Below are 24,354 nucleotides of genomic sequence, written 5' to 3'. Positions count from 1 at the left end.
AGGTGAACACCTCTGGAAGCGATGGTTTGTGACGTGCCAGACACCAGAATGTGCTCTCTCCAACAATTTCCTCCGAGGAGACATTTAACAGATATTGAGCGAGGGACACCATGTTTAAGGCTCTTTGCAGACCAGCATAAATCTTTAAAGAACCCTTTAAAAATAAAGCACATTCTTAAAGCCCCTTCTTCCTCTGATCAATGTAAGGTTTAATGAGGCTCCTTCCCTCCTCCCCCAACAGAACTCCCACCCCCGCCTATGAGTCACTTGTTCGCTCGCTCTCTGCTGCCCGATGGAACCACAGCTCAATTGATCAGAGCCATTTGCAAGTTTTCTATTTTAATGGAATTTCACTCCATTAGAAAGCGAAGGCTGGCAAAGCAGAGTAAGTTCACGAGGCTGGGAAGGGAAGATAATTTGTTCTCTTTGCAAGCTGTCCCTTGATTTCGGAAACACACACACATACAGAGCAGAGCCCAGCTTGCACTGACGCCCGTGTCCTCTCCCTCCTGCTCCCCAAACGTCCATTCCCAGGGAAGGTTTCACTCACCGGAACTGCAATCTGCATGTTACAAGTTGACAGATGCCACGGCTGGAAGGGACCAATGTGATCATCTAGTTTGACCTCCTGTGTCTGACAAAGGCCACAGAACTTCCCCATATAAGTCCTAGGGCAGATCATTTAGAAAAAACACCCAATCTTGATTTAAAAATTCTCAGTGATGGAGACCCTGGTGAATTGTTCCAATGGTTAAGTTATTCACTGTTAAAAACGTACACCAAATATCCAACCCTTGAAAGTGGCTTTCCTGTATATGCAGTTTCACCGTATCCCAGTTCACTGGTACCATTATAATTGCCTTAATAGCTATCCCTATTTGAAGGGTCTTAGGGAGCCCTGTGGAATGACCATCCCTCGGTGGGGCTGATCAGAAGCCACGGAATAAAGTGGGCAGCAGGTCTCTTTAGTCATGTACCCAAACTTGGATCAAACCAGCTTCTGGCAGGCTCACGGAGGCAGTCTGTATGTACTTTGCTTTATAACCTTTGTAGGTCACACATACAGGATGAGCCAAGCCATAGCTCATTTGTTTGACTTAAGAAGGGGCTGTACCATATTAATCAGGAAGGAACTGTGCCCTTTATTTCAGCAAAGGCATCTCTACAATAGATGAGCAGTCAGGGCTAATCAGTGATGGGGCGTTTCGGGCAGTCACTCTCACAGCACTGGCCTGCGCCAGCTATCTCATCACCACTGTACAACTGTTCTTTAGGTAACTGGGGTTCTAGGAACATCAACAGCCAAGTCTTAATACAACAAAAGATGTGTTACCACACTCACGTAATTGTAATGAGTGCTGCTCTGTGCAGCTGCTATTAACCAGAGTGCTCTCTCTCTTTGAAGATGTACAGAGCATGCAAGAGAACTCCAAACATCTTTCAGTAATCCGCGTGTCAGCTTGCTGAGTGACAGCTCTTATTTGGGTTTAAATGCTGTTTGCATCAGAAGCACATAATGGTAGAGATGGCTGCTCCAGCTACAATCTTCCCTTGTTACAAAGCACCTGCCTGCCGAGGGCATAACATCCGCTGAGATGAGTGGATGAATGCTGCCGTTAGGATAGTGCTGCTGGAGGCTCAGCCCTGCCCAGGGCAGGGTGCTGCCCAGGCAAGGTAAAGAGTGCGGAGCACGGGGACCACAGACCTGGCAGTCCCGAGTCCCTAAGCGTACAGCCACGCTTCCACCGGAGATGGAAAGCACACCTCCGGCTTGATGTCTGCGCCCTAGATTCGATTGACCTAGCATGCTAAAAACAGAAGTACAGCCGCAGTGGCACAAGAGGAGGCTGGGGTACTTGCACAAGTACCTAGGGGCCTGGGAGGGCTTGTCCTCTGGGTGGCTAACCCATCACGCTGCTCATGCCACAGGCTACACTTCTATTGTTAGCTTGAGCAAAGCTAGCATGCGCCTGTCTGCTTGAGCTGGAAATTACACCTCCAGCGCCAGTGCGGCTGTACCCGAAGGAACCCCTATCTAACAGCAGGCGGGACGCCTAGGAGGACAGGCAGAGCTTAGGGGCACATTAGCAGGGTGGCTGCACTTAAGACCGTGTCTCCTCAGACACATTCTAGGCACGGGGGCTTGAGGCTTATCACTTCTCAGCGCAGAGCCTATGCCTAGTGCTTGGCTCTACTTGCCCTGAACAGAGACAATCTTACGCGCCCTGCTGTGCGCCACAGAAGGAGCCTCTATTGCCTCCGGACTTGAAAGGAACTCTGCAACACCAGGCTGGAGTGCTACAGCTCGGAGGTTCTGCAGGCTTGTGTGTGACCGGAACCAGCGTAAGGGCCATCCCTGTGAACATGTTCACGTGTGATCGCTCTCTACAGCCGCACGCGTACACAGAGCGGCACCGTTTCTAGCACTGAACTGTAAAGGAATGTAACAGCACAGAACAAACAAGAAATTCTTAAGTATCTCAGCTGGGGTGAAAACAGGGAGGGGAACCCAGAAACACTTCAGGGTTAGGCAGTAAGGATTAGTTGGCCAGGGGGTCCAGGCGGCATGGGGGCCGTACAGAAAGCAATCAAAGCAGCACAAGATGGAGCTGCCAGTCAGCAAGGGGCTTGATCTCCCTTGGTGGCAATAGATACCTGGATTAAGCAAACGTTTAAGTACTCAACTCCCGATAACCTTTGTTTAAAAAAAAGCTTCTGTATTAAAAATAAGACTCAAAATAGACAACTGTAGTGTTTCACTGTAGCAACCTATCGACAGAACTAAGAGGGAGCAAGTCTGGCTGGTTAGAGTATGCATCAGTCACAGGAAGTGCCATTGGGACTTCAATGCTGGTTCTCTCTCAGGTCACCTGTACTCTGGGACCATAGGGCTAATCTTTGTTTAACAAAAGGAGCAGACTCCCTCATGGAACAGATATATGGCTTTTTTTAAAGTAATGGTGCCCTGTTACAGGTGGGAAAGATCCTGCTGGGGTGCAGAGAAGTCCAGAGGAGATTCTAAGCCAACACTATAGTTCAAGCAGAAAACGCAACTGTCTGTTCTCTCTGGTAGCTGTAACAAACTAGGGTAAACTTCGAACGTCTCTTCAACGTTCCCGTCCACTGGCAGTTCAGCTTCCTCTCCAACTGGCTCGGCAAGATCCCCTTTGTGCTCTGCTCTGTTCTCTCTAAGCCCTGCCTCAGCTTCCTCCTCTGAACCTGGGGAATGCACAGGAAAGCAACAGAACGTGGTTAGAAAAAGAGATGCTTATTCTCTACACTAGACCCTGGGCAATGACGACACAAGGAGCTTGGCACTGTGGGCCCTTCGCTGGGCTGTCAGAGGTGCTAAGTACAACAGATCCATCAGGGAGAAGCAGCGCTAATTTAGGGAATAAATTCACATGATTCAACTTCTTTGTTGAGGAGAAAGAGAGCTGGGTGGGAAGAGGGGAAAAGTGGGGGCTCTGACTCCCACCATTCACTGTTCTAGTCCTCCAAGGGCTGCCACGGGAGCATGTAGCCCCGTCAGACACAGACAGGAGTTACGGGGGAAAGAAATACTGGACAAGAATTTCAAATGTGGCTGCCTCGAGTCAGGCTCCTGTTGGAGCTGCTGGGTGTGTCTCAAAAAAATCAGGTCCCTCAAGCAGGTGTCTAAATATGGCTATAGGCTGGCTATAGCCAGCTTTAGACTCCTAGGTTTGAAAGCACTGACTGCAGCCTCATAAGGCCCCTCAGAGGAACTGAGAAGGCACCAACCGAGTCCCTGGCCCAGGTCCTGGACAGTACAGAAAATATTCTGGCAAATTCTCTTCTCTCCTCCCCACCGCGCCTGCTGTTAGAAAGGCTCTAGAGATGGGGCAGTTTCAGGAGCCTAACGAGTTTTTACATGGAACAGAAGGAGCCCCCCTGAGGAAGCCCTGGCTTAGTGAATGGTCACCTTCCTAGACCATAAACACTGGTCAATGGTACTGGTGGAGAGCGAGGACAGAGGGAGAGAATGCAGCCTTCAGACTAATCAGAACTTCCCAAGGTGTTGAGAGCTCTGCAGTTTGCCCAGCTGGTATTGATACACAAATCCTTATTAGAAATCCTAGTTATTAGGAATGGCTGATTGTCACAGGGGAACCACCACTTGGAAAATTTCACTCTGATGGAACTCCCTTAGTCTTGGAAAGCCAGGCTCCACCCTGCCGAAGTACATGTCCACTTGGCTGGATATTTGCATGGACACTATCCTGGGGTGGATTTTACAAGGAGCTAAGATTCTGCTGGCTTAGCTCACTTTGATCACTTGCCAAAGCAGCAGCAAACAAAGGAAAATCCTGTGTAGGTAGCTGCCTGAGAGGTCAGCCCAAGGCTGGGTTATTACTCCACGCCTTTAAATGCATAGGCCACTCAAAGCTAAAAGCTGCCCAGGTTACCTTCATGGTGCTCAGGGATGAGTTCCCAGATCACATGCAGTCAGGAAGCACCCACAGTCTAATTAGGGAGCAAAGGCACAGATTGTCCTAAGGCCTAGCTTCTGCATTGAGGACACCGATCTCACCTTTATTCATACCCTACTCAGAGGCGACGTGGGAGGGGGAGCATGTGAGGTTATGGGTGCCCCCCCACGCCAGTTTGCTGGTTGGCTTGTACTGAGCATGCTCAGTAACACTGCTGAAGCCGGCTGCCCTCACTCTGTCCCCCCACTATTGGCAGGCACAGGTCACCTCGGACCCAACTGAAGTCCATGTGAATTTGGCTCAGTCTGGCAATCCTAGACCCCAGGAGCTGGAAGTCTTCCCAAGAGCAGAGATGACCTATCCTCAGACATTTAGGATCACCTTGTCGTAGAGGAAGTCATCTCCTGTACAGGCATTAACCGTAGCATCTCCTTGCAAAGTGACCATCAGACCACCCATACCCGGATGAAGCAGAATGAAGACAAGGGAGCAACTGACACGTTTATGGTACGTAGTTTGTAATCTATTAAGCAGGTAAAGTAGGAGCGAGAAGACTGAGCAACTAATTTGATGGCTGCTGGTGTTAAGAATGAAAGTGATCAAGCCAAGTCTTTGTACTGTGCCCTCCCGGCGCCTTGGCCCGCCAGCTCTCCACATACCCTTCATTTCTTTTTCTCCAGCCAAGTTCCAGGATTTACATGCATCCAGACATTGAAATTTCCAAAGCCAACTAGGGTATTCAGCTACACAATTCCCATTGATCAACGGGAGTTGCATGGTTAAATTCTATCTGGCTCTGAAGATCTCAAGCTGTTTACTGATTTTTAGAATTTGGGATTTTTTCCTGTAAGGCAATTCTGTAACTATAGACACTTTCAGAGACTGGGACAGGGGAATATAAGCCTCAACAAAACTGAAAGTTAAGCATAAGTCTCTGAACGTCCCCTTCCTCCACAACTATGCTATTTGCTATGAATACAGAGTCATCATACCGGGCATCAGAATAACTTTGAGATGGTCTTGTAAAATTGGCTGTGGAATGAAGCACGTGGAACAATAAAATCCATCAGGTAGAGGCTATTACTGGATGCAATGAAGGAAATTGGCACATGGGTAGCACACAGGAAAGGGTATCCTATTTAAGAAATAAAGGACCGATGCATCCGGAGCACCATAGCTGGCTCAAAGATCGTGCATCATTTAATAATCAATAGGCTTCTCAGCTATTGAAAGCATTTGGCCATTCAAACCATGTTTTCTCCAGAAGGTTTTATAATTGGCCTGAAACGTTACCTCCCCCTCCCCAGTCCCGTCACCTTCTTCTTGCTTACCTGGTACTGTGAAGTCCTGAGTGTAGATGATATCATCTTCAATGTCATACAAGTCATCATCCTCTTCCTCATTGTAGCCATGGAGATCTTCCAGATAAGGCACCACCGTCATACTCCTCCACCTGTCCTTTGTCTCTGGGCTGGGAGGTATGGGGACCAGAACCTCTGCCTGAGTGTGTTTCTTACGAAACCAGCTGCAAAGAGTCGAAGGGACAGGTTTTCAGCATGGCCTCCCTTTCAACAGGAAGCCCTCAGAGTCTGAGATGCCCCCTACCAATCCTAGCAGAGCGATGCTGGGTTTTTTTTAAATTAATGGAAAACATCTTGCACTGGTTTTTGCCCTTGTAGGCTTCACCACAGGGCATAGTCTGGAGAGACCAGTGGCAAAAAAGGTGAATCCTGGGGCCTCTTGTCTCTGCAGCAGAAAAGAAAGTACCAGGTGAGCGCGCCACTCCTGAGGGCTGCCACTGAGCTAAGGAGAACCTCTGATGGATCTACAAAACCATCTCTAGCATTATGGCAGCAATGGCTATACACTGCTAGATACACATGACCATGACAAATACCCACAATAGGATGGCTCAGGGGACAAGAATAGCTCACCGATTCCAACCTGGCCTGAACGAACATGGAGAATGAATTACTGCCACTGCATATATACAGGGGGTTCCTCAAGAGCAGTTGGCAGTGAGCAGCGTGAGGGAAGCCAACACTTACTGGTGCTCTCTGAGCTGTACCTGATCTGCAGACAGGAGATTTTTGTCTGTAGTGATGAGAATCAAGCACTTTCTCCCAGCTTTAGAGAGTCATAAAATAGCATAACAGGAAGAAAAGGGAACTTGCAGCCTATGAGTTTAAGAGCTATGGATCTTGACCCCAATCTCCCCCTTCATGGCAATATACAGTGGGATCATGGCACAGTCACTTAATATTTTACCCTTCCACCTCACCCGTCTCGTTGGAATTCTACCACCATTTAATCCATCACCCATAGCGCTGTTCTAACTTGCTATCTGCCCAGAGAGGAATCTCAGCGCCAAATGCCATTATTAATCAGATCAAGAGTCTAACAGTCTTGCATTACATCAATATCTCAGGAGCCAGATGGGTGGCCTTTTCCACTTTTCACTGCCCTATAATAGACGTGCTCCTGTACAGCTCTCAGGGGTGTGCAGTGGAGTTAAAAAAACATTTCCTAGAAGTACCATTGGAGTCCCTGTACACCTAATCTACAGTCCAGAGGAATCCAGCGCACTTGGGTTCTCAGCTACATTCCAAATACCATTTGCCTGTAACAATTCATGAAGTCTTCAGCATGCAGCTTTCTCTGACATGCCTTACCCAGCCTTCACACATTCAGCTGTCTGTAACAAGTCCCGAGCCCCCAATCACGCACCCTGATGACTCCACTAGCCTGAAGGATCAATGCCTATGGATTAAGCATTCAGGTGGTCAGGTTTTGGTCATCCAATTGCTTCTTCCCACATCCTATGTGAATCACGCTGCTGGGCAGCTTCAAATCTGGCAGGCAGAGCAGCACGTCCTCCAATTTCAACAGGCAGTTCTGTGGGCTCTGCCCAGGAGGGTTATCCCACACACAGGAAGTGACAGGGGCGTTCAAAGCATTCTCACTTAAGGAGTGTCTGGTGTAGAGCAGCTGGGTCCCCGGATGGGCTGCTATCCCAGCATTAAATATTAACCCCCTGCTTTTGTGCCATCGGTTGAAAAGTAATGAATCCACGAAAGCCAATCCTTCCCAGCACTAGCTTGGTAAAGACAACGGTGCTGTTTATCGGGGCTGCCTGGGAATACCAGGGAGGTGCTCCGCACTTGCTGGGAAAGGACACCGTAATTTGTCATTGTAAGCGGATCTGGTCTAACGAGGGTCTAGGATTTCTCCTCCAGCCTATTAGATTCATTTTAGGGCTCCTGAAAGGTGCTGCTTGAAGTCAGAGACTACGTTCTCTACCCACGGAACAGGTGTAGAAAGCACAGCACTAGCCTCCCTCCCCCCTATGCTACACCCCATTTTCCACCAATGTGCCTCAGACCTGACCTGGAGGGTCCATGAGTTCTGCCTCCATCACCCATTTGGTGCTCTGGCCTTTTTGCTGAGACTGCTGCTCCAAGTAATACCAGGTGCAACATGAATGCTTAGATACTGGGTCACATATGTAAACATTAGAAACAGGTTTTGGCTACTACCAACCTGACACAGATTTGAACTGTTTACCAAAGGGGATGGGAGAGATCCAGAATGGACTCTTGGGAACGTACGCTATCCTGGTTTGTTTTAAATCGCCGCCGCCGCCCCCCCCGGCCCTGACCTGGAATTAAGTTGGGACACAGGTCTCCTCCACAACACAAATGCAATCATGATTGTGTTAGAGACTTAAGCTGATTAGACAGTAAGCCTAAAAATATGATGTTAGTAAACCCTGTCCAGTGAAAACAAGCAGTTAATTACATTTTCACACATATGTCTCATTCTACTGGGACGGACCAATCAATATTCAAAGGAGGAGCAAACCTTGTTCAAAACCCAGCTTTGCAAGCATGGTTGAAAATAAAGCTATGAAGCAGCCTGAAGGGGAAAAAGATTCAAGTTTTAATATGATCTGTCTAGAAAGATTCTCCCCCACTCATGAAAAAGGTGTTTGATCTTTTTGCACCTAAGAATGTGCTGTCATTTTAAACTGAGAAGATGACATTTGATATGTATGTGCCACGACTTCTTAGCCAATGGTAGAATCATTTCCTACTCCCTTTTTTTTTGGGTGGGTGGACAAGGCAGACAAGCAGTTATATTGGAGACAGTAGAAATTGCCTCTTTGAAGGGTCTGGTGCACTGGTTCAGCATTTTAAGTAATTCACAGTGGCAGCTTTTCCTGCCAAGAGTTTGAAGATGGTTCTCAGAGGAGAAATGGCAGATGTGGGGTTTCACGGATGGGCAATGAAGGGAGCAGCGCTCCACTGCAGGAAGTACCAGCTCCATGACCTCCAAGCAGCGCTTCGTTTGCCAGCTCCATGTAGTTCTGAAACAACAGCATCCTCAGGGGGATTGGAGACCAGCACTGGCAACTTGGAAAAGCAATCTATGCTGCAGCTGCCTTGTGGGAAAGATGAGACAGGAGTACCCAATGCTGCCAAAGAGGCTGAAGGAGAATTCTTGGTGATCGTGGACGGGAGAAGCCCAGCATTTGTCAATACGGAATTCTAGATTCTGACTAAACTAGAGAGGAATGTGGAAGAGATGCTCATGTATGGGAAGTAAAGGCTCCAAGATCTCACAAGGGCCTGGGAAACCCACTCTTCTTGTGAGCTTTCAGACCTCTTGCACGGTAGGAAGATTGTTTCCAGATTTCCAGAGTTATATGGGAAGCTGGAATGCAAACACTCCCTCGATATATTGCCCATTATCTGCCTGGAGCTCTTAGGTTTAAGATCAGCCTGTCACTCCCCCAGAAAAGAATCTCACCACCAATAACAGAAGATACTTAAATCCACTTGCTCTTTCCTGTTCCCTAAAGTGTCACAGGCAGACTTATTTTTGTTGATCACCGACTTGCTCGGTGCTACGCAACGAATAGGATTCCTGTCCTAAAAGCTTGCTATCCGAGTGGAAGAGGCCACACAATACAGACACAAACTGCCCTGGATGATTGGAAGATTAAGGTGTTCCCATTTTGTATTGACATAGGTCTACAGGTATTTCTACCTTAGGTGAAACAAGAGTGGCAGGCTTGGTGGAAAAGGAGGGATTTGAACGCCACTTTGGTTTGTCAATTACAACTATTTGGCCCACTAAACATAACACCGCTAAAATGAAGAGCGAGACTTTCGTGGCACCGGGCCACCAAAGCAGAAGCGGGCAGGTCCACCCCAATTGCATTTTAATCAGTAGTTATGCCTAGCTCCGGGTATGGGGTTTCTTCGATGTACTTGGCGGTTGGATTTCCTTTCCGTGGGAGACGGCTCTCAGCAAGGAAGTGACTGTGCAGACACAGCTTCGCTCTGGGCCGATATGAGGGGGTCATCTAGCAGAGCCACCACTGATTTTTGTCGTGGGCATGGGGCTGGAGGGAACCAAGGGATAAACGCTAGGTACTTCGAGGGGATGGAGAATAGGGGGAAAGTGGAAAGATGCTCACGGTTGCCAATAACCAAGGAATTCTGAAAGAAGGGCTAGAAATGTCTAGCAGCTAGTGATGTTTGTTTTCCTGTATTTCAGCTCTGCCTCTTTCCTTCCTCCTGTCCTACTTTCCAGGAGAATAAAAATAGGTTTTATTAACAACCGAAACCTGAATTGCTGTACTGTAGTCATGTTGATAGCATCCTCTGGGAAAGGAATTCAACCATTTACATAAGTATCCATGCTAATCAGAATGTAAAGTGTGAGGAGAGATTCAATGAAGTACAAAAGGAAACCAAAGACCCGTTGGAAAGAGCCCCTCAAGTAATTTGACACGAAGTAGCAGACAGTATTTCCTGTCAAGTCTCAGACGGGGCAGAGAAAATTCTCTGACATGACTCAAGGTTCCGCCTGTCACTCTGTATTTTTTGCATATCTATTGGTAGCAGGCAAAGGGTTTGCTACTGCAGGTCAGGCTACTGCTCCATCGAGTCTGAGCCTGGCTCGAGAAGTTACGGGCCACGGCTTCCTCGTGAGGCAACCACTCAATCTGTGCTAATCTAGGTGGGATAAAATCCCTGCCTGACCCTGCATTGATCAGCTGATGCCCTGAAGCAAGAGACTGGTTTTGAAAGCTTTTGAGACGAGACAACAGGATTTCACTGCTTAATCCCAACCATTTTACTGCTGCTTTGTAGGGGAACTGCACCAGGACACAAAATCATCAATTCACTCAGTGCTAAGAGGCTGATGCTTCAGTGACAGTCACATCCGCCCCTTCTTGCTTCCCATTATGGGAGTGGACAGGAGAAAAGCTTTTGAAGGTCTCAGAAGCACCACTCACAGAAAGCACAGTCTCTGGGAGAGGCAGATTCACCTGTTGCTTCTCTTCCCCACCTCCAACAATTTGCAACCAAGTGTAGCAGGAGGGGGAAGAAACCCTTTCTGGCCATTTTGTGGGCTGAGGGAGGACACGTGAAGCACAAATGCACTGGGAGAGAAGCATTAGTGACAAAGAAGCCGGTTATGCGGAATGACGTCCAGCAGGGTTGCTGTAATCTACAGGGAGCTAAAGAGGGCAAGGCTTGAGGACAGAAAACCAAGGCTGGAATGAAAAATAAGGCTCTGAAGGCAGACTACTGTTTAATGAGCATGCCTGGCTTGCAATCTGAGTTCTAAACCCAAGCCTTAATTCTTAGCAGACTCATGATTCCCTGCTCCTTTCAAGTCACATTTCATCTTCCCTCGCACCCAGACTTGTTAGACACGGCTGGAGATCTAAAAGTGCTTGCTGGCTAATTCACTTCTTCTGGGTCAAAAATATTTTAAAATTACTTCTTTATGATAGGGAAGATTGACAACCAGATGCCTAGCTGCAGGCTATTCAACCCTTATCAAAAGGGCAGGTTACTTGCATTTCTCCACCCTCTAGTCATATGGGCCATGAACAGAAACTGGGTTAGGAGAAGGTCAGTACCATTGCACAGAGCTACTAGCAAGCAGCATTCTGATTTCATCCCGAAGACATTATGCAGGAGATTGAGGGAGAAGGAAGTCATACAATAGCTCTCTGCTGGGAATGGCAAGCGAATCAGATGTGTATTCTGGTGGGGGTGCACTAGCTACTCCTACTTAACAGCCAGAAGGTGTAGGGGGCAAACCCTGGTTTCTCCAGCCTCAGTTCAGTGAAAACTGGAAATAAGTACAAAAGAAGAGGGGAGCTGTTTCTCTAGCTGATACTGGATCCGGAGGTCATACTTCAGACTCCAACACAAGAAAAGCGCGGAGGAAGAACGGTGCTCAGAGCACAGATGGAGGCGTTAATGCCTTTAACACACTCGCATTAAGAGAGTCATTTGCAGAGTGTGGGTAGAAGAATTAAAAATTCCAACCTCTGTGCCAAACACTGAGAAATAAGCAAGACCCAGAGGGCTGAGCAGGAGAAGAGAAGGAGCAGGTGCTTTCCCATCAGTACCTTGCATCCAGGGGAGAATTTGGGGTTTGCATCCTCCCACACTGCCACAGGCAGGAGAGATGAGAAAGGCCTATTAGACCTCAAGCCCATGGCCCAGCGAGCGCTGGATAGCCCCTTAGGATACCTGGAATATAGGCACGTTACCTATTGCATTACCAAATATGCTCAGAGCCTTTGAAGGGGATTACTGTGGCAATATGAACACAGATCCTGTAGGCTTTCAGTCCATGCATCCGAGCAGCAAGGAAAGCCTTTCCACAGATACCCTTTGCATCTGCTGCTGAGGGCTTTTTGGTGAGTCAGAGAAGAGGTGGCCCACTAGCCTCTGGGAGATCACCAGCAGAGCCCCTGCACTAGCCTAACAGGCCAGCTTCCACTTCCGCAATAAAGAGCCAAGTGCTCCCTCTCGCTTGCTATGAACCATTGCAATCATATCTATGGCTGAACAAATCAAGCGTGACATTGTGGGGAAGAAGGCAAGATGGTTGCCTTGGAAACGAGGGGCAGAGGTAGGATTCTGCAGCCACTTCATCACTTTCGATTTTCTTTTTAAGTGCTACTGCAGGGTCATTGAATTAAAGTTACCAAATACAGTTTACGAGCATTAAGCCCTTCAGTAACAGCGCAGGGCACAGAGGAGAGGGTTAGCGATCCACAGGGAACCAGGGGCTCTACCTCCCTAGCTCTCGGCAGCATGTCTGCACTGGGCCATGTGTCCACACCAGCACTTGTCTGAGTGGCTTACAACAAAGCCTGATTAAAAAAAATTTCATAAAGATGCGCTACTAGGCTGGTTTTCCCCAACCAACACTGCCCTGGAGGCAGCAGGCTCCAAGGCTCTGTCATTATTACTCATGGGTCGACTATACTCAGCTTAGACTGAATAATTTACCCTGGCTGGCGGGCTAGGAGAATTTTAATTCATTCCAGTTCAGATGATGGTTCATGAGACTGCAACAGAGAGCGGCTAGTTTTGAGAGAGCTGCCAGAGTGCAGAAAGGGCTGGTACAGCTGAAACAAACCCCAACACTGTGTAAATACAAATTTAATGCAAGAGAATTAATTTAGTTTGGGGGAACAAGGGGAAGGTGAGGAAGGCATCTGGCAGAAGCCAGAGAGTCTACGGCAGGCTCTGTTCCCATTCACAGACGTCATAGGCCTCTACTCACCCACTCCAGGTCATGTGGTGTGAGGAAGTTGCATGTTAAGGGGGGAAGCAATAGTCTTGGGAAGAAAGTGTGGAGAATGGCAGCAGTTGGGAGGGTGGACAATAAGTCTGCACCAAATGTTACCAGGCCCTTTCCGTCATCAGCTCTGCAGTGTGAACAGAACACTAGGCACTTCCACAGCGCGTCATTTGATCTATCATTGGTTCTCACATCTCTGCCCGCACCCAGGGGGCAGGTAACTGCCATTTTATAGCTGGGGAAAACAGTCCCAGAGAGGAGAATTGGCTTGTCCAAAGTAACAACATATCTGCTAACGAGCCGGGAACAGATCCTAGGTCTCCCAGCTCCCAAGACTGTTCCAACCAGATTGCTATTTCCCTTAATAGCATGCAGTTTCCTGCACCACAGAGCACAGAACAGAATGAGGACAAGGATGACTCAGGGAACACTTCTCTCTCACATACTGATGGGAGCCTTGTTCTTGCTCACACCCACCTGACTCCAAGCTGGAGAAAACACTGGCCTGGATGCCAGAGGCTAATCCTGCAACCTTCCACATGGGCAATCACCAGTGACATCAATTCAGCATCTTAACCAAAGGATCAAAATTCTAGAAACAACATACCAGGGATAAGGAGAGATGCCAGCTACCTCAGGCTTGAGTTGGGAATCTATTCCCAGCTCAGCTGTGGGACTTTCAGGAAGTCACTTCAATTGCTCTATGCCTCAGTTTCCCACATGTAACATGGGGATAAATATAGACTTTGTGGGCAAGGGGGCGGAAAGAGGTGGTGTAAATATGAAGCTGTTACTGATTGTGATGGAAGGTGTTGGAGAGGGCAAAGTGTTATTCTAAAGGTCTCAGAAGAGACAGGACCAGCCCTGCCCCTGGAATTAAAGCTGATCATTTTAGGAATGCGCTTGAAGAAAAGTTGTCTGCCAATCAATATACGGACGGACACCCAAAACTCTCCACTGGCTATGGTCAATTGCATTTAAGCTGACTGTGGCTTATTTAGAAGTTGGGACTAAGTCCTTCCATTTAATTCATTAAAACAAAGCCAGGAGGCATGAATTCTTCTCCAAGCACATTCTTTGCTGCCATGCCAGCATTCGCACGAGGGTGATCGACAGACCTGCCCTGGGCCCAAGGATGTCAGTTTGCAGTGCCTGTTGTAATTATTGGGATGTCACAGCAGGAGCAGGGAGGCATTTACTAATGGGGGCGGGGAGAGGGAGAGCCTGTTAAGAGGTACTGGCTAAGCCAACAGAAAACTAAGAAGAGATTAATCCTTGGAAATACCAGCTACTGTATTTGCAGGAAGAGAGAGACTCATTACCCTTCCTCTCGGTACTGGAAGGGTTAAAAGCCTCAAGAGCAGCACTTGTGCCCAGTTAGTGGGAAGACTGCCCTTCGAGCATGTGAGGTTTGCCACTGCCCTTTGTGCCCAGAGCTTGCTCTACTTTCTTGTCTCTCCTGCTTGCTCTGACTACCTGCAGGGTCTCTAGAGAAACTCTCTCTTCGCTTGCAGCCTAGCGAGGCTGACTCAAAAGCTCTTTGCCACAAGGGAATCAAGTGCACAGAGCGTCGGATAAGTAGCTCAAATACCTGGCAGCTGACGACACATGGAAGCCAGTGGCCCAGCCCCACGTTTGAGTAGCAGGGACAATGGCAAGCGGTGCAATAATGGTTTTCAGCATCTATTAGCCCATTTCACAGACAGCCCAAGACGTGCTACAATGCAGCACTCATTGACCAGGCACTGGCTTGACTGCAGGAGCCTAGCACCAGCAGCGATGGACTAGCAAGAGGGCACGATGGGAGGGGTCCTGAGAAGGGAACAGCAAAAGCATTTGACACTGAAGGAGTCAATGGTGGAGAGGGGAAGAGCAGCCAGTAGCAATATTAGGGTGCAGCAAAAATAAACTTGCATGGACTTGCAGGAGCCCCCGATCCAAGGATCATGGTGCCATGAAGCCAGACGCTTCCTGCTCATGCACAGTTCAAAAGGTCGCCCCTAAAACAGTCCCCTCTACAGGACTAACCCCGGTCTCCTCTACTGCAAGTGCACATTCCTCTCTCAGGCCCAGTCAGACAGCCAGCATGCACGTGTCTCAGAAAGGGGACTGCCAGCTTGCCTGTTAATTTAATGGACCAGGCAGCTGTCTCTTAAAGGCAGCTGCTCTTCAGAGCTTTGCTCCTTCTAGGCGTTAGGGTGAGGTAGCTCTACAGAAAACAAGTTCAGAGCCCTCTCTGGCTCTGACTCAAGGTCTCCGCAAGCCCCCTATCCCACACTCCCTCATGACAGTCACTAGGGGATCAGACGACAGCACCTCAGCTGCAGCTTTTCCATAGGAAAGACAAGGGGACACAGATGCTTCTGACCGCAGCCAATGGGAGCAGAGCACGCCTAGTGCCTTGCAGGATCAGATCCTGGTCTTTACAGCGTTCCCAAGAGCGTTCTGGGGCAAGCTCATATGCAAGAGCTCTGCTGAGCAGGGGCACTCTCGCCAGCCGCTCTGTCCCCCCGCAGGAGCACTTCCTAGTCAAACAGGAGACAAGCTCACACTGCCTCCTTGCTGAAGCATCCTTAGAACACTGTTTGTTCTTGTACTTTCATCCAGCCAGGAAATCTCTGCTCAGAGACAGCATGTTCAAACCGATCCTTAAACCTCAGCGACAACAGGCTGTTTTTTTTTTAAAAAGTAATAGCAGGGATGTGGGGTGGAAATGCGGGGGGAAGGAAGAGAATGATTGGTTAAAAAAGACAGACAAAATATTCCCTGTCCTGGAACCCTTCCTCAAGCACTGGATTCCATATGGAGCAACTCTGCCACTACATTGAAATCCAGTTGTTCCATCTCTTGGACATTAAGAGACAGAAAACATTAATCCAAATCCCTACTTCAATATCCTCAGCTTCAAGGACCCACCCCCTCCCCTGCCCACACTGCTACTATCTGGCCCGTGAATCTCATTATTCATGCGAGAAACACATTTTAAACACCTTCATTATTTACCAGTTAACTGAAATGCTCCAGCTCGATGCTTAGAGAAAAAAAGAACGCCAACTACATTTACATGCAAGTTGCCAGAGCTCCAGCAGAGCTGGGGGAAGGATACCTAGTGACTTCCATGTGTCTGCTGTCAAAAGAAAAAACAAGTGCACAGCGATAGCACGGGTACATTAGCATAAGAAGCAGAAAGAGAATGACTAATAGGAAGAAGCTGAACACTCACTTGTGCTGCCTTATCTGCTGTATTGAAAATCTCTTCGCTGGGTCATATTCAAGCATCCCTGAAAAGGAGGAAAAAAAATTGAGGTGAGATTCACAGGTGCTCTCAGCCAATTTAGAGAAAGGAAGCACAAAGCCCCACCCCTCCCAATTCCCCCATAACAGCACCCATGGTTTCCAGTCCCCCTGGCCATGGGAGTTCAGTGAGACCTTCCTCTTTAAAATGAGAGGCAGCAGCATGGGATGGAGCAAGGGTCAGGAAAGGCAGCGTTTAACCCCAGCTCCACTGCTGACTAGCTGTGCGGATGTGAGTAAGGCTGTGCTCTACCTTCAAAGTGGGGATAATCCTCCTCTCCTTTGCAGTGTGAGGACTGAGGTCAAGTTCTCTCCCCCATTCCCAGCCAGTGAATGGTTAGGGTCTCTAATGCCACAGATCATCAACGTTGGTCAAACCTTACCATAGAGGAGCCAAAGGCTTTGGCGTGGTGTATACTCAACTACACAGCAAGCCAGAGGTTGCATTCTAGGGACAGGTATCTCCCTGAAGCCCCTCGAATTAAGGACTCTTGAACAATGCTCTTCCCTGCTCGCCGGACCTTGTAGTCTGCGATCAGTTATATGAGATCTGGGCATGGGGAAAGGAGCTGGCCAATACATTCTCTCTCACCCAGACCATCCAACAGAGAGGGGGATAGATTCCCCCTCAGACACAGGCTGCCCCACATCCCCAGAGACTCATTTATTGCAACCTCCGCCCTTCAAACTCTTTTTAAAGAGTCACAGTTCAAGAGGAAGAGAAAAAAAGTTTCACACCACTCCCCAGAAACTGGCCAATGAGGCATTAACCAGTCCAGTGCCCCGCACCTCCATCAGCTCCATGCAAGATATAGGCGTTCCCCATGGAAACCACCACCAAGTTACTAACCTGTTGAACACCAACAACATGCGTGGTGCTGCACACAGATTACAACACAGGGACATGACAGTCTAGGGACAGAAGCCAAGGGAACTATAAATAGGGTTCCAGGCACCATATGGTGGGGATGCAGCTGCTGCCGCACTGTGCTTTTCTGGAGTGAGGAATTCCAAGTAGTTTTGTTTTCAAATGAATGGTAACAGTTCAAAGAGCAGAGGGTTAACACAGAGGAACCTTGCAGCAGTAGGGCAGGGAGGAGGGATTAAAAGTGCTCTTATGTGCCACCTCCTCCCCTTCCCCTCCCTCACAGAAAATATAACCATGAATCACAGCTACTTTAGATTGCTCCCCTGGCAGGAGCTCACCACAGCCGGGCCTGCAACCTTGGAATGGATACCTCAGATCCGTTTCTACTGGGTAGGTGTTGGACGGTGTTTCTCAAATGCAGCCACCGTGGTCACGTGTGGCCACCACGGGCTTTTCTTGCAGCCAGAGCCTCCTGGGCTGTGACTGGGGGAGGAGAGGAGGGAAGGGAGAGAGAGAAGCAGTGGCCCCTCCCGCTCCCTGGTGCTCCTGGATGCACAGCCTTGGTGTTGGCTGCTGGGCCTTCCAGCTGGGCCCTGCCCTGCTCTGGAGACACCTGGGGCACAATGCTGGAGGAGCAGGCAGCTTCCCAGTGGTGGTGGGGCTCAGGCTTTGGGTGTTAACCCAGCGGTGGCATGGAAGGCAGGCTCTGGCTGCGGGGATTTGGGCTCCATCCCCAGGCTCTGGCCGCATTGGTTTGGGTTCTGTCCCCAAACTGTGGGGCTTCAGGCTCTGGCTCCCAACAGCCTCCCCATTCAACCTCCCCCACCCCCTGCCCAAATCACCCGCAGCCCCTGTCCAGGGCTTAATTGGTCCCCAGACTTGCTGGGGCTGAGTAAGTCTGCTGTGAAAAGTGATACTTATATGTTTGTTAATATCACTTTTCACAGCAGAATTACTAGCTAGCAATAAATAAATTACAATGATTTGGATGTGTATTTGTGCATTTTTCCCCCCCCTTAAAGGTAATTTAAGTATTTTAGAAACAAGTGTGAGAGCAGCCACCAGCAAGAGTTGGTGGCCACACTCTGAGGCCACCAAATAATTTGCCCTGAGAATCCCTGGCCTAAGATCGGATATTTTCCGCCACAAACAACAGGATGAATCCACCCCCATAAGAGCTGAACGCCCCGCCCCGATCTCAAGAGCGTTTTGAGAAGGGCTCACCTTGTTCCATTTGGCGATCCTTCAAAGCTCCATTAGCCTATTATTTCTGCCCCTCTCCAGAACAGTTCCTGAAAATTTAACCAACTCCTTCCGTCGGTGGTACGTGCAAAGTACGTTTTAGTGGCAAAGATGAAAAATCCATTCAGAACCAGTCCAATGGGCTTTTTAGCCTCACTGAGTTAGTTTCATACCTTGTGTAATGGCACTAAACCATGGAGGAGTTTGGCTCATGCACTTGGGGCACTAGTGTGGTGACTGTCACCCATGCTCTCCTCTCCAGGCCTAGAGAGCTGACTAGGCTCAGACACAATTAACTTGGCTGTCAAATTAGAGCCAAAGTCTTACTAATGCCTACCCCTCCCTTCTCCATTGGGATATTAGCCATGTTTAAGTTATTAGAGAGACAGGGAGGGCGAGGTAATATTTATTATCGGACCTACTGCTATGGGTGACAGATGAGCTTTGGAGCTCCACAGAGCTCTTCTTCAGGTCTGGGAAACTGACTGAAGGCTTGTACACGCTAGTGTGTACTTCGGTATAACTTAAGTTGCTCAGGGGTGTGAAAAAGCCACGCCCGAGCAACACAAGTTACACTGACTTAAGTGCCGGTGTGGACAGCGCTATGTCAGTGGGGAGGTGGAGTAATTATGCTGATGGGAGAGCTCTCTCCTGTTGGCAGAGCGCGTCTGCACTAGGAGACGCGCAGACTAGGGCATGTCTTCACTAGCAGCGTTAAAGCACTGGGCTCGGCAGTGCTTTAATGTGGCTGTGTAAAGACCAAACAAAAAAACAACCACCCACCTCTGCGAGGGGAATGGCTCCCAGTGCTGGGGCACTGTCTACCGTGGCACTTCATAGGGCTGAAACCTGCAGCATGTGTGAATGTCACTTCTCTGAGTGAGAAAGTTGCAGGGCTGTAAAGTGCCAGTGTAGACAAGCCTTCAGAGTGTCACACCTACATACAAGGTGGAACAGATTGTTTAGCACAAGTAGTTAACAGATATTTCAAGGGACCATTCAAGGTGAAGTGGCCCACTAATCCCAGTCCAGTCAGGGATGGAAAGCTGCTGGTGGTGTTGTTGGTGGGTTATAGATTGCTGTCTTAAGCCATGAATCCACACCCTGGGGCCGACAAGGGTGTGACAGGGGCATGCATCTAAGTTGTGCCGCTTTCCACGATCGTTTCAAAGCTGTTGTGGGGCAGTGCCAGAGATTCACAGGCTTCCTGTGCCCTCAGAAGCCGTGTCTCAGGACGCCGCCAGGTCACCGGTTTCATCTTATCATGGCTGTTCCAAGCAGCAACGAGGCCCTAGTGAACGGCTCCCCCATGACACGAAGGCAACTCCAACTTCTTAGCTACCGTCAAACCTGGTATCAGCTCAATATTGGACAGGGACTTGATCAGGGGCCTCTTCTGCCAAACTTGTGCTTCTTCGGGTGGGTGTTTCCCCTTTCTCCTCTAATCAGACATGCATGGCACAGCCCAGCAGCTTTCATAGCATATCGGGGTTGGAAGGGACCTCAGGAGGTCGTCTAGTCCAACCCCCTGCTCAAAGCAGGACCAAGCCCCAACTTTCTCCCTCCCTATTCATCGTACAGAAGCAGTAATTGGAAGAGCGGTTAGAAAAGTCCCACACCTAATTAAATACCCGATCAGTACGATTATTAGATGGTCACTTCACAGCTGAACGGCCCAGGCTGTTTTATTTAAAAAAATTAAAAAGATACGATTGAGGTGAAGGCAGATTGTACATGAGGACCAGAGACACTGAATTCTGATACTGGATGGCTTATTTTTTAATGCAGTCAGAAAGGGATACGGTCAGATAAGACTCTATAGAGAGTGGAGACTTTAAAAACAAGAAAAAAAAGAAAAAGAAAATCACATTTCCGGAGGGCATTTCTGGAAACCTGTCTCATCAATTTCAGCAGAATTTTCTGCAAGCCAAAACATGAAAACCTGCACAGGACAGCACATCCAAGATCCCAGAGACAATGGGGTTGTCTCAAAGCTGTGGTGCTTTTTCATAGTATCTATGGCAGTGGCTCAAACTTTTTTTTTTTTTTTACAGGTGACCCCTTTCACACAGCAAGCCTCCGAGTGCGACCCCCCCTTATAAATTTAAAACACTTTTAAATATATTTAACACCATTATAAATGCTGGAGGCAAAGCAGGGTTTGGGGTAGAGGTTGACAGCTAGCGACCCCCCCCCCCCCCAGGTAATAACCTCGCAACCCCCTGAGAGGTCACAACCCCCAGTTTGAGAACCCCTGATCTACAGGTCTGAGACAGCTTTGCTGGGGTGTTGTGGCTTTTGGAAGTAAGCATCTTCAATCTAAGCCTGCTCAGATCATCCGAATAATGCACAAGCATCAACTCAAAGACTGCTTAGAAAATGCCAGTGCTTGCCAAGAGATTTACAGCATTTACTAGATGGAACAGGTATGGGAGAGGATGTGGGTAGGCAAAAAAGGAATTAAGTGTCTAAAACAGGTTATAAAAAAGGGGAATAATAGCACTTCTTACAAGCAGCTGTGGTGCAATACATTGTTCTCAGACAGGGTTCAGCAATTAAAGGAGCAATGAAGGTAACTTGAGCCAAAAAGTCTTTAGTTAAAGGGAAAGTACTGTATTTTGGGCAATGCTGGAAGAAGAAAATCTAATCAGTGGAAATTAAAACTCATGGATTAATCTGTACTCATATATAGCAATTGTGTGGCTAAAGCCCAGCACTGGAGAGAGACTCCATAAAGGCAAAACATCATGTACTATTCACCAGTCAAATCATCTAAAAGTGTCTGCCCACAATAACCACACAGATATTCTCTACCACTTACGGTAAAGATTTCCATGTGGTTTATTTGGGAGGAGAGATGAAACACTGGAGCAGTGAGATTCTTCGGATGGATGCCCAGCTCTTAGATCTCTGCTCCCACAGCATTTCAGAAGGGTTAAGCGTGCCCATCCCATCTCTGATCCTCTGCCCAGCACAAAATACAGAACTACAGGCAGCATGAATCCCTTTTCCAGTAATGCCAAGGACTACCAGAGCACAGAAGACCTTAAATCCGTCCTGCCTCCTTGCCACTGACAACCACCAATGCACCTTTATATAGTCCTGGACAAGCACAAAGATAGAGCACAATGTAGCTGAGTAACTTCTGGCAGCCAGGAGCCTCTTCAGGTACATGTTAAGTAGGCAAAGGAGGTAACAGCTGTAATTCAGGACTTCTAGGTTCTAGCCACTGACTCAACGCCACATCCTGGCCGAGTCATCTCCCTCATCAATTCCTCCATCTGTAAAATGGGAACAAGAGTATCTGCCTGAGACGTATTGCAAGGGTTAAAGCTGAGTGTTCTGGTTGAAAGGGTGCCCTCTGCAGTAAACGCAAAATTCATTCATGCTTAAGGGCCCTTTTTGGGAGGGAGCATGAAGAGAGGAGCTCTGCTCCCTCGACCTCCTGGGAACACCTCTAGACTCGTCCCTCCTCAAGCTTTGGCTCCCCTCCTGCACGCTGGGAGACTAGCAGAGTCTTTCAAACGACAGACACAGGGATCTTATACACAGTGACACTGGACTACTTCCTAGACACCAGTATGTCAACTATGGACTCTTACAGCCCTCATTTCTGTAGTATTCAAGCACCTCAACCTCTAATGCATTTTCCCTCTCACCAACCCTGTTAAGTAGGGAAGTAGATCATGTCTTTTTTACAGGGAGGGAACTGAGGCACAAAGAAACTTGCCCAAGATCACACAGGCAGTCAATGGCTGACCGAGGAATTGAACCCAGGTTTCCCAAGTGCCAGACCAGTTTCCTTACCACTGGGCCGACCTTCCTTTGGCTCCTGGCAGGAGAAGCCTATTTCAAAATAGGATTTGGCACACAGAAGATTTTTAAAATCATTTTTCTTGCCCAGAAATGAATCTTATTGGGACACAAGTCATGCAATGGTGATGTCAGAGCTTCAGGTCACCTGGGGAGGCTTCTACCTTGACGAGCTACCCCCACAGACAATGTGGGCCTACCCATGCTAGCCCTCTAATGTCAATCAGTGAAAGGACGAGATTCATTTCTCTCTTGAAAAGCAGCATCCCAACTAACCTGTACTAAAATACTATAGTACTGCTCTTGCTAGGAGTTTGAAATAGACCCGTGAAGGGGCTAGAAACCCCAGAAACTCTTGGCCTTCAGCGATCTTGCTTCTTCTCTGGAAAGATAAAGGCTGGTAAAGACAAGCTCAAGGGGTGAGGAGAAAAACCACACAACAGCTTGAGCAGCTGCAAAAAAGTAGTCAACAGAAAAACAAAGCTTTAAAAAGCATCTTCTTGTATCTGCTTCCCAACCAAGCTGGCACCCCGCTCAATGCAGCACTTCCAGCCAGAGAGGAAACAAATACTTTGCAACATACTGTAGCCTTCTTTACGATGAAAGCAGGAGGAGTGCTCATCACTCTGCTACGTGCTAGAAGAGTCCTCCTGAGGCAATGGAAGGGGGAGTGAGCCAAGCTACGGGGATCTGTGCTGTTCATTCCAAAAGCTATCAGACATGCACTGGCAAGCCTGCAAACAGTACGCTTGAGTTCAATTTCACCAGCTGCAGAAGATGCAGGAGCATAGCAAGGAATGCGGATGTACTGCATAGAAAAATAGGGGCACGTGGCAAAAGTCCTCTGCCTTGTCACCAGTGCTACCCACGAGGGGATGTGGCAATGCTGAAGACTTAGATCCCTGCAAGCTGGGTTACACTTCATGCCTTGCGACAGCAGTTTGTGATGCCCATGGTATCCCCATAGCAAAAGTGGGGAGGGACACCACAGAGTTAAATCGCCTCATGTCTATTTGGTACATGGATCTCTACAGAAAGGGAAGGGGCTCAAACTAACTCAAAAGCAACGTTGAGAGGCTCCAGCAAGCTCTGAAGCGAGCCTATTGTTGCAGGGAGTAGGCATGTGGAGTGGGAGGGGTGGAAGAAAACTGAAGAGATCCCCAGGACTTCATCAAGGGGGCAGGGGAAGAATGCTCGGTGCAGACAGGCAGGAGCATCTCCTGCACAGAGAGCTTATCTGCTTTAGCCGTCACCCAATAGGCGGCACACAGCTGCCAGCCACTGGAAACAGAAGGCAGCAGGGGAGAGATGCCAGAGAGGACAAGGGGAGCAAAGAAAATAGGCTGCTAACCAAAAACAAATCTTCTGAGGCCAGGGGGCGACGGCGCCCCTGTTGCCTGAAAGTAGCAGAGAGAGAGAGAGGCAGGAGATTTCCAAGAGCAAGGACAGGGCAGATCATCAAAAGGGAAAAAAGGCAACTAAGCTAGGGCACAGGTTTAGCCATTTTTCAAGCCACATGTTTCAGAGCACAAGCAATTTGCACCAGGACTCAGGAAGAAAATGCCACACCCACCACACCGGAGTTCAATACCAAGGGCACTAGAGAGGCTTATCGCCTGTCTCAGAAGCATCCAGCCGTTATTTTAGATCCAGCTGGCATCAGACTGGACGCCAGTCGAGATGGGCCAGTGGGTTTGCTCCAGTTGAGCAATTTCCATGCTCCCATGAGAGGGGCTACTTTTCTGAGTTAGCATTTGCCGACTAAAATGCCACGTATAGATCTGGACATCACTCACCAGCACATGTGAGCATGACACGAGACATGCGTCAGTCACTAGCTCCAAGCCTTAGACAATCGCCACATTAGTCTCAGCAGCGTAGCCAAGATGCCAGCTGCACTGAGAGCAATCTCGAGCTAGGCCTTACTAACGGTTTCTGAAGCTATTACAGCTGATTAATGCTTTGCAAAATACAGGGAAATAAACTTATTTCATAATCAGTATGGAGCCAGAGAAGTTAAAATCATCTCCAGATTACTTGAATGGTCGGGGTCAGCAACGT

At 48.5% G+C, this 24,354-nt stretch overlaps 1 protein-coding gene across 3 annotated transcripts in view; it reads right to left on the bottom strand.

Moving 5' to 3' along the window:
* STK11 (serine/threonine kinase 11) overlaps positions 1-24,354 on the bottom strand; it is a 73,441-nt gene that overhangs the window by 10,984 nt on the left and 38,103 nt on the right. Inside the window, exons 7-9 of one of the 3 annotated variants that reach the window (XR_013348734.1) lie at positions 16,300-16,357; positions 5,783-5,976; positions 551-668 (exon numbers count right to left, since the gene is read on the bottom strand). Coding sequence is in view for 2 of the 3 variants with exons in the window: in XM_077841899.1 (XP_077698025.1) it covers positions 2,969-3,219; positions 5,783-5,976; positions 16,300-16,357 (503 nt within the window). In the remaining variant the exon portion in view is untranslated. Of the gene's footprint in view, positions 1-550; positions 669-2,953; positions 3,220-5,782; positions 5,977-16,299; positions 16,358-24,354 lie in introns of those variants that run through there. The other 2 variants (XM_077841899.1, XM_077841898.1) reach the window with 2 other exon arrangements.

This window comes from Eretmochelys imbricata, chromosome 25, assembly GCF_965152235.1.
Source record: "Eretmochelys imbricata isolate rEreImb1 chromosome 25, rEreImb1.hap1, whole genome shotgun sequence".
Lineage (NCBI taxonomy): Eukaryota > Metazoa > Chordata > Testudines > Cheloniidae > Eretmochelys > Eretmochelys imbricata.
Note: the sequence above shows the minus strand (reverse complement) of the source record. Positions and strands in the feature narration are given on the sequence as shown.